This window comes from Danio rerio, chromosome 21, assembly GCF_052040795.2.
Source record: "Danio rerio strain M-AB ecotype USA chromosome 21, GRCz13ab, whole genome shotgun sequence".
Taxonomy (NCBI): domain Eukaryota; kingdom Metazoa; phylum Chordata; class Actinopteri; order Cypriniformes; family Danionidae; genus Danio; species Danio rerio.
In genome coordinates this window covers 4,682,501-4,692,500 of record NC_141041.1, presented here as the reverse complement: position 1 = coordinate 4,692,500, position 10,000 = coordinate 4,682,501, and the positions used below count along the sequence as shown (strand labels likewise).

The following is a 10,000-nucleotide window of genomic DNA, read 5'->3' as shown; positions in this document are numbered from 1 at the left end:
ATGACGAGCGTCTGCGTGATTTTGTAAAGCGAGATGATAGAATTGACCCAGATTTTTAATGATGTGTGTGTAGCAGGAGTTTTCGCTCGCACATCCACACTCCCTGCAGTCTCTGCTTTTAATAAAAGCCCACCAGTTCCTCGCTGTAGTTTTACCACAACAGGCGCATGCGTGAGTTTACAATCTCTCATTTTTGTGTGTGTGTGTGTGTCTGCATGTGCGAATCACACACACATTTTATGTTTTTGTCAATCAGTCAGTTTCTATCTGTGGCATATCACTCTCTTTTCCCCACACAAATACTGTCTGCCTTGTGAAATAGGAAAAGGTGTACTTTGAATATGAACTGAACATAAATTGTATATAATTCATTTGGGGCATCACAGTGGCACATTGCAAACACATGCGCTATAGGTGAATTGAATAAACTAAATAGGCTGTAGTGTATGAGTGTGAATGAGTGTGTATGGGTGTTTAGGCTGAAGGGCATCCGCTGTGTAAAACATATGCTGGATAAGTTGGCAGTTCATTCCACTGTGGCGACCCCTGATCAGGGCCGTAGCAAGCTGAACTGCCGCTTTAGGCAGAGGACGATCTAGCCGCCCTCAACCCCAATGTGAAAACGAAAGTGACTGGTTATGAAAATGAAGTGAGGTGTCGCGGACCTCTTTTCTGCCGACCTATGCGCGAATATAACTGAGGATGCGCGGGTGCTGAGGGAAGGAGGGAGTTGTGGCGGATACCGTGCTCTCTATTCTGCCGCTCTATGCGCGGATATATCTGAGGATGAACGGGTGCTGAGGGAGGGAGGGAGTTGTCGCGGACACCGTGCTCTCTATTCTGCCGCCCTATGCGCGGATATAACTGAGGATGCGCGGGTGTCGCAGACCTCTATTCTGCCGCCCTATGCGCGGATATAACTGAGGATGCGCGGGTGCTGAGGGAGGGAGGGAGTTGTCGCAGACACCGTGCTCTCTATTCTGCCGCCCTATGCGCGGATATAACTGAGGATGCGCGGGTGTCGCAGACCTCTATTCTGCCCTTTGCGCGGATATAACTGAGGATGCGCGGGTGCTGAGGGAGGGAGGGAGTTGTCGCAGACACCGTGCTCTCTATTCTGCCGCCCTATGCGCGGATATAACTGAGGATGCGCGGGTGTCGCAGACCTCTATTCTGCCGCCCTATGCGCGGATATAACTGAGGATGCGCGGGTGCTGAGGGAGGGAGGGAGTTGTCGCGGAAACCGTGCTCTCTATTCTGCCGCTCTATGCGCGGATATAACTGAGGATGCGCGGGTGCTGAGGGAGGGAGGGAGTTGTCGCGGACACCGTGCTCTCTATTCTGCTGTCCTATGCGCGGATATAACTGAGGATGCGCGGGTGTCGCAGACCTCTATTCTGCCCTTTGCGCGGATAAAACTGAAGACACGCGGGTGCTGATGGAGGTGTCGCTGACGCCGCCCTCTCTATTCTGTTGTCTATGTGCGAATATATCTGAGGACGCGGGTGGTGAGGGAGGTGTCGCGGACATAACTGAGGATGTGGAAGGTAAGGGAGGTATCGCGGACGCCGCCCTCTCTATACTGCCACCCTAGGCGGCCGCCTAGGTTGCCTCAATGAACGCACCGGCCCTGCCCCTGATTAATAAAGGGACTAAGCCGAAAAGAAAATTAATGAATCATACATTTCTGAACATAATAGTTTTAATAACTCATTTCTATGAACTGATTTATTTTATCTTTGCCATGATGGCGGCACATAATATTTGACTAGATATTTTTTAAGATACCAGTATTTAGCATTTAGTGACATTTAAAGACGTAACTAAGTTAATTGTGCAAGTTTTGGTATTTATAGGCAACTCATGAACAACAATGGTTTGTTTTGTAGACAAATGAAAAAAATAATAGAAAGGAAGCTAATAGTATTGACCTTTATTAATATTATTATTATTGTTTTGTTGATATATATATACAGTGTATATATATATATATATATATATATATATATATATATATATATATATATATATATATATATATATATATATATATATATATATAAAATCTTTAATATTTATATTTAAATACTTTATACTTGAATATAAATTGTGAAATTTTAAATAACAAATTGTGAAATGTTATTGCACTGTAAAATAACTGTTTAAAAGTAGTTTATAATTTAATTTAATAATTTATTCCAGTGATTTAAAGATGAATTTTTAGCTTTATTACTCCAGTCTTCAGTCTGGAGTGTGTGTGATGTAAACTTAGGCTGCATGTGAAATTGCCTTCTACTCAGTAAGTAGTAAGTACTGCATTTGAATTCAATTTTGAAGTGCATATTGGGATAGTGTCACGTGCATCAGATGAGCACTTAAAAATCTCGCCGGAAGTAGTGGGTCATCTGCGTACTTCTCGTCTACTGTTTTTCGTATTCTATGAATTCGGACGTACAATTTGGCTTGCATACTATTTTTAGCGTACTATATAGTATGATACTATGCAATTTCAAACGCAGTATTAGATTTTCAGGAAAAAAAAAGGTCAGAATTGCAAAATGTAAACTCTTATTGTCAAGAAAAAAAAATGAAATCGTATAAATTCAGAGAAGAAAAAATTTCTGAGAAAAAAAGTCAGTTTTGTGAGATGTAAACTCTAAACATTTTTTACAGCTCACATCAGAATTTTTTACATCACCTAAAACTCAAAATCCGTAGAAAAAGTATGACGTAAGCTCAAAATTAGAATTTTGTTCTTTCTTAAATATTTCCCAAATTATGTTTAACAGAGCAATGAAATTTTCACAGTATGTCTGATAATATTTTTTCTTCTGGAGAAAGTCTTATTTGTTTCATTTTGGCTAAAAAAAAAGCAGTTTTTAATTTTTGAAACACCATTTAAGGTTAAAATTATTAGCCCCTTTAAGCTAAATTTTTTCAATAGTCTACAGAACAAACCATCATTATACAATTACTGGTTTTTACCCTAACCTGCCTAGTTAACCTAATTAATCTAGTTAAGCCTTTAAATGTCACTTTAAGCTGTATAGAAGTGTCTTGAAAAATATCTAGTCAAATAATATTTACTGTCATCATGGCAAAGATAAAATAAATCAGTTATAGTATGATAGTATGCGATTTCAGCATTAGATTGCCAAGAAAAAAAGGTCACAATTACAAAATGTAAACTCCCATTGTCAAGAAACAATTGTATGAAATCTAATAAATTCAGAAAAGAAAAAAATTCTGAGAAAAAGGTCAGTTTTGTGAGATGTAAACTCAAAAAAAAAAAATAAAATGTTCAGCTCACATCTGAATGTTTTACATTTTTACACTCAAAATCCTAAGAAAAATTTAGACGTAAGCTCAAAATATAGGAAAAAGGTCAGTTTTGTAAAAGGTAAACCTAAAATTTAAAGGAAAGAAAAGTAAATTTTATGAGATTGAATTCAAATTATAACTACGCAAAATCAAAATTGCATAACAAACAATCAAAACTCCTTCAACAATGTTTCTTTATATGTCTTATCTTTGCAGGAGAACCCGTATCTGTGCAGTGATGAATGCGACGCCTCAAACCCCGACCTGGCACACCCGCCGCAGCTGATGCAGGACCGCGAGCGCAGCGGCCTGATCACATACTGGCAGACGGTGACGTGGCGCCGCTATCCCCAACCCCTCCAGGCCAACATCACCCTGTCCTGGAACAAAACCCTGGAGCTCACAGACGACATCCAAATCACATTTGAGTACGGCCGCCCCACCGTCATGGTGCTGGAGAAATCGCTGAATTTCGGCCGCACGTGGCAGCCGTACCAGTACTATGCAGACGATTGTGTTGATGCATTTAATATGCCAGCAGGACGCGTGCGAGATCTGAACGCCGCTAATGCTATGCGGGTCATCTGCACGGAGCAATATTCACGCTGGGTCGGCTCTAAGAATGAGAAGGTGGTGCGATTCGAGGTGCGTTCTCGATTTGCTATTTTCGCCGGTCCGCGGCTGCTCAACATGGAGGGCTTGTACACACGGATGGAGAGCATGAAGGGTTTACGAGATTTCTTCAGCTTCACCAGTCTCAGGCTGCGGCTCCTCAGGCCGGCATTAGGAGGAACGTATGTGCAGAGGGACAACCTGCTTAAATACTTCTACGCCATTTCTAATGTGGAGGTGCTAGCCAGGTGAGATACACATTCGAAATTATGACTATGTTTGGTTTTATTTTTAAGACTATGCTCGAAAAAGAATCTCAACAACAGTCAGGATTCGATAGTCCATTGATTGGTAGGAATCAGAATTGGGATTTGAAATTCATCTCAAATCTTATTGCCTTTTTCTGGAATGTCTGTAGAAATAATGGAATGAATCCGAACCTAAAATTCAATAGAAATTTTGGAATGAATCAAAATCAAACATTTTGGAATTGATTGCAATTCTTGTTTCTACAACATCACTTGTAGAAATATTGGAATAGATCCATATCTAACATTTTGAAATCGATCACAATTGTGATTGCCACTTCTGGAAAGATCAAAATCACAAATTTTGGAATCAACTACCAAATTTCAATTGCTATTTTAGGAATTTTGTATATAGAAATTTTTAAACTGGTCCTAAGTTTGATTACTACATCTGAAATGTCGTCTGTAGGAATTTTGGAATGCTCGAAAAAGAATCTCAACAATCGTCAGGAATCGATTCTTGGATTTAAGTCCAATGATTACAGAAGTAGGAATCGTAATTGGGATTTGGAATTTTTAATGTTAAAACTATGGATTTAGTCCATTAATTGGTAGGAATCGGAATTGGGATTTGGAATTCATCCCAAATCTCATTGCCTTTTTCTGGAATGTCTGTAGAAATAATGGAATTAATCCAAATCTAAAATCCATTAGAAATTTTGGAATGAATCAAAACCAAACATTTTGGAATGATTTTTTGGAATTGATTGCAATTGCTGTCTTTAGAATGTCATTTGTAGAAATTTTGAAACAAAATCATACCCAACATTTCAGAATTGATCGCAATTGTGAATTCCAAAAATTTTGGAATCTAGCCCCAAAACTTCAATTCCTATTTTATGAATTTTGTATATAGAAATTTTGAAAATGGTCCCAAGTTTGATTTCTACATCTGAAATATCATCTGTAGGAATTTTTGAATGGATCAAAATCAAACATTTTGGAATTGATCCCAATTTCAATTCCAATTTTAGGAATTTCATATGTAGAAATATTGGAATTGATTTAAAACTAAAATTTTGGAGTTGATCTCAATTTCGATTCCTATTTCAGGAATTTTGTAAGTAGAAATTTTGGAATTGACCCCAATTAGCAAATGCTACTTCAGGAATGCCATCTGTAGGTATTTTAGAATCATTTAAAACTAAAAATATTTGGAATCAATCCCACTTTCGATCGCTATTTCAGGAATTTTGTATATAGAAATTTTGGAGTTGATCCTTAATTTGATTCCTACTTCTGGAATATCGTCCATAGAAATTTTGGAATGGATCAAAACCAAACATTTTGGAAATGATCTCAATTTCAATTCCTATTTTAGGAATTTTGTTTGTAGAAATACTGGAATGGATCCAATGGAATTTATTGCAATTCTTATAGCTACTTCTGAAATGATCCAAATTAAAAATGTTGGAATTGATCCCAATTTCGATTTCTATTTTAGGAAATTTGTATGTAGAAATTTTGGAGTTAATCCCAATTGCAATTGCTACTTCAGAAATGCCATCTGTAGGGATTTTGGAATCATTTAAAACTAAAAATATTTGGAATCAATTCTTATTTCATGAAATTTGTATATAGAAATTTTGGAGTTCATCCTAAATTTGAATCCTACTTGTGAAATGTCGTCTTCAGCAATTTTGGAATGAATCAAACATTGTGTAATTGATCCCAATTTCAATTTATATTTTCTAATGATGTAGAAATATTGGAATGGATCCAAAACTAAAATTTTGGAATTGATCGCAATTCTGATTGCTACTTCTGGAATAATCAAAATCCAAAATGTTGGAGGCAATTGCAATTAGGATTCCTATTTCAAGAATTTTGTATGTAGAAATCTTGGAATTGATCTCAAATTTGATTCTTATTTCTGGAATTTTATCAGTAGGAATTTCGGAATTGTTTAAAACAACAACAAAAAAATTGAATCAACCCCAATTTCAATTCCTATTTCAGTTGTTATCTTCCAAGTATTAACTTGGATAATATATATTTTAATAATGAAAAAATAATGTATTTTTAACTATATACAGTTGAAGTCAGAATTATTAGCCCCCTTTTGATTTTTATTTTCTTTTTTAAATATTTCCTAAATGATGTTTAACAGAGCAATGAAATGTTCAGAGTATGTCTGATAATATATTTTTTTTTTGTCTGGAGAAAGTCTTATTTGTTTTATTTCAGCTAGAATAAAAGCAGTTATTTATTTTTTTAAAAATGTTTTTGGGACAAAATGATTAGCCCCTTTAAGCTAATTTTTTTTTCGATAATATACAGAACAAACCATAATTATATAATAACTTGCCTAATTACCCTAACCTGCCTAGTTAACCTAAATAACCTAGTTAAGCATTTTAATGTCACTTTAAGCTGTATAGAAGTGTCTTGAAAAATATCTAGTAAAATATTATTTACTGTCATCATGACAAAGAAAATAAATCTGTTATTAGAAATACATTTTTAAAACTACTATGATTAGAAATGTGCTGAAACAATCTTCCCTCCATTAAACAGAAATTGGGGAAAAAAATAAACAGGGGCGCTAATAATTCAGGGGGGCTGATAATTCTGACTTCAACTGTGTGTATTTTTTTATTCATGCCTTTACCACAACACCTCCACACAGAAGCAATTACTATTTGTTGACTTGCTCTGTATTAGCTGATGACTAATCTACCCCATGCTATCATTGTGAGTTAAGTGACTCTACTGAGTCAGGCCAGTTATTACCTATAAACCATTTGGAGCAACTCATCTAATCAGATTGTGTTGTGTATCATTATTGAGACAAACATATGCTTGTTATCATAAGGCGTGTTATCATTACCAATAACTATTATAACTATCAGGAGGCGCATAAATGATGTGCAATAATGCTCAAGTCATTACTTGTTAGGAAATTGACTGTCATAATAGTATAAATGAGACACTGGGGTCTGGTACAGATCTGGTCTATAACGGTGATGACTGACAGATGGTTAACACAAACTCTTTAATACCCGTCCAACAAATGACTTCACCATTATAAGAATAGCTCATCACTGGCAAAAATAAAAGCTTCCATCATTTACAAACAATATTTGATTCGTAGACACAACACACACACACACACACACACACACACACACACACACACACACACACACACACATTAATATATCACAGACAAAAGATTTTCTGTTATGAAAATTATGGACAGATAAACACTATAATATTGATTTTATTCTAAATATACACTACCTGACAAAAGTCTTGTCGTCGATCACAGTTGTAAGAGCTGTGATCATTTGGAAAAGTTGATCATTTGAAAAAGTGGCAGGAGGTAGATTTTTCTGATGAATCATCTGCTGAACTGTAGCCCAATCATCACAAATACTGCAAAAGACCTACTGGAATCCACATGGACCCAAGATTCTCACAGATATCAGTCAAGTTTGGTAAAGGACACATCATGGTTTGGGGTTACATTCAGTATGGGGGTACTGTGCTGCCCATTACATTACAAACCACATGAGAGGGCAAATTCTCCAGCAGGATAGCGCTCCTTCTCATACTTCAGCCTCCACATCAAAGCTCCTGAAAGCAAAGAAGGTCAAGGTGCTCCAGGATTGGCCAGCCCAGTCACCAGACATGAACATTATTGAGTAAGTCTAGGGTAAGATGATGATAAATCCAAAGAGTCTTGATGAACTCTGGGAGTCCTGCAGGAACGCTTTCTTTGTCATTCCAGATTACTTTATTAATCAGTGATGTGAGTCAGTGCAGAGATGTATGATGCAGACCTCCAAGCTCATGATGGAGTCAGACACAATATTCATTCTGTCTCCACTGCAGCAGGACTTTATATTCTATACTGGACATTATTTCTGTTCAGTCACAAGACTTTTGTCTAAGCAGACTCAGACCTTACTGTCCTAATTAAATCATTCTAAATCAAGGCATGATCATATTTTATTGTAGTAAAATAAGCGTAATGTAGAGGCCTTTGCCTTTCATATAAGCCACTTCTGATATCAAATGATCAACTAGAAGTCAAGTTATTATCTGCTGTTCCTAAAACTTGTATAGACGACAACACTTTTGTCAGGTAGTGTATATTTATGAATAACGTGTATGAGTGTGTCTGTGCATGCATGTTTGTGCATGCATACAGCTGTCTGTGTGTGTGTTTATAAAAAGGTCTTAACGCTGAATTCACACAGATCAAAATCTAAGTTTCATTCTCAATTAAACAGAAATAAATAAATAAAATCAAGTTAAATTACACTAATAAAAAATGTAAATAAAGTAAAAATATTTGTATTTAAAGTTTAACCAAATAATAAATGTGTGTGTGTGTGTTTGTATATATATATATATATATATATATATATATATATATACACTGTATATATAAAATAAAATACAAACTGTAGAAATACTTGCCCAAAATCATTAATGACTGCATGTCTCAAATAAGTCAATAATCAATTAATTATTCATTCCTTCGGCTTAGTCCCTTTATTAATCAGGGATCACCACAGCGGAATGAACCACCAACTTATCCAGCATGTTTTATGCAGCGCATGCCCTTCCAGTTGGAACCTAGTACTGGGAAACACCCATACACTCTCGCATTCACTCATACACTACAGGCAATTTAGTTAATCCAATTCACCTATAGCATGTGTTTGGGCTGTGGGGGCAACTGGAGCACCTGGAGAAAACTCACGTCAACACGGGGAGAGCATGCAACCAGAAATGCCAGCTGGCCCAGCCGAGACTCGAACCTGCAAACCTCGACTCGAACCTTCTTGCTGTGAGGCGAAAGTGATAACCACTGAGCCACCGTGTCGCCTTCTAAAATAATTATTCAGTAATAAATAAATGTAAAAAAAATGTTGTAGAACTTTGTGCAGAATAACTATATGGAAAACAATTTTTTTAATCAGTTACTACAAATAAAACAGTTCATATAATATGAATATTTAGTAGTGGTGGGCTGTTATCAGCGCTAACGTGCTATGTTAATGCAAGACTCTTTTTGGGTGATAAAAAATAAAAAAAATAAAAAATTATCGCCGTTAATTTATTCTCAAAGTTAGTTTGGGAGCTGGGTCTATTCTACGCAAGCTATGATGACTTTCACCTTGATATTTTAGCGCGGATGTATACTTGGCCGAATTACACTAGGAAGCGAGAATGAGTCTTCGAACCTGTGTGTATTCCTACTGTGAAATGACCACACCAAACGAGACGTGCTCACATGGATGCAGTTCACTAGAGTGAATCTGATTAATGTTTGCTCCACATCTAACCATCAGGCACCTGTAGAGTTTATGCGTTCCAGTAAAACATATAGAAATAAAATGCACTGGTGCTTTTTAAAATGAATGACGGTGAATGAAAGTCAAACCGGTGAGCCGTCTGACAAAAAAAAAGTGCCCTTCCCAATCAAATCAGCAGGACGCCCTTCTGGATCTTTCACTTACTTCGAAGACACTACTGACCGCGCTTACATGGACATCTGTAATCTAACATTTCTCTTAATAGACAATTTTATAATTAGGGTGTTTACGTGAAGTGCTTTCATGTAAGAGTTTCCTGTAATTTTGAGTGACTTTAACTGCAGTTCGACAGTTTCACATTCACTCATGAACATTTCATTCATGCCCTCGTGACAAACCGGGGTATTAGATGCAAATAAGGAGTAAGGACTGGTGAGAGTGTTATGAAATTTAATAACGCACACCAAATGGAAAGAAATAACTTCCCAC

The 10,000-nt window shown here is 36.6% G+C and overlaps 2 protein-coding genes and 1 long non-coding RNA gene across 5 annotated transcripts in view; 2 read left to right on the top strand and 1 right to left on the bottom strand.

Moving 5' to 3' along the window:
• Positions 1–10,000, bottom strand: part of LOC147838706 (uncharacterized) — a 129,406-nt gene that overhangs the window by 18,453 nt on the left and 100,953 nt on the right. The window lies entirely within an intron of this gene.
• The window catches only part of ntng2b (netrin g2b), a 146,448-nt gene that overhangs the window by 39,821 nt on the left and 96,627 nt on the right, over positions 1–10,000 (top strand). For both annotated transcript variants that reach the window (XM_087300460.1, XM_087300459.1), the window contains exon 3: positions 3,538–4,181. In XM_087300460.1, coding sequence (XP_087156586.1) covers positions 3,538–4,181 — 644 coding nt within the window. The remainder of the gene's footprint in view (positions 1–3,537; positions 4,182–10,000) is intronic.
• The window catches only part of cdk5rap2 (CDK5 regulatory subunit associated protein 2), a 635,428-nt gene that overhangs the window by 616,877 nt on the left and 8,551 nt on the right, over positions 1–10,000 (top strand). The window lies entirely within an intron of this gene.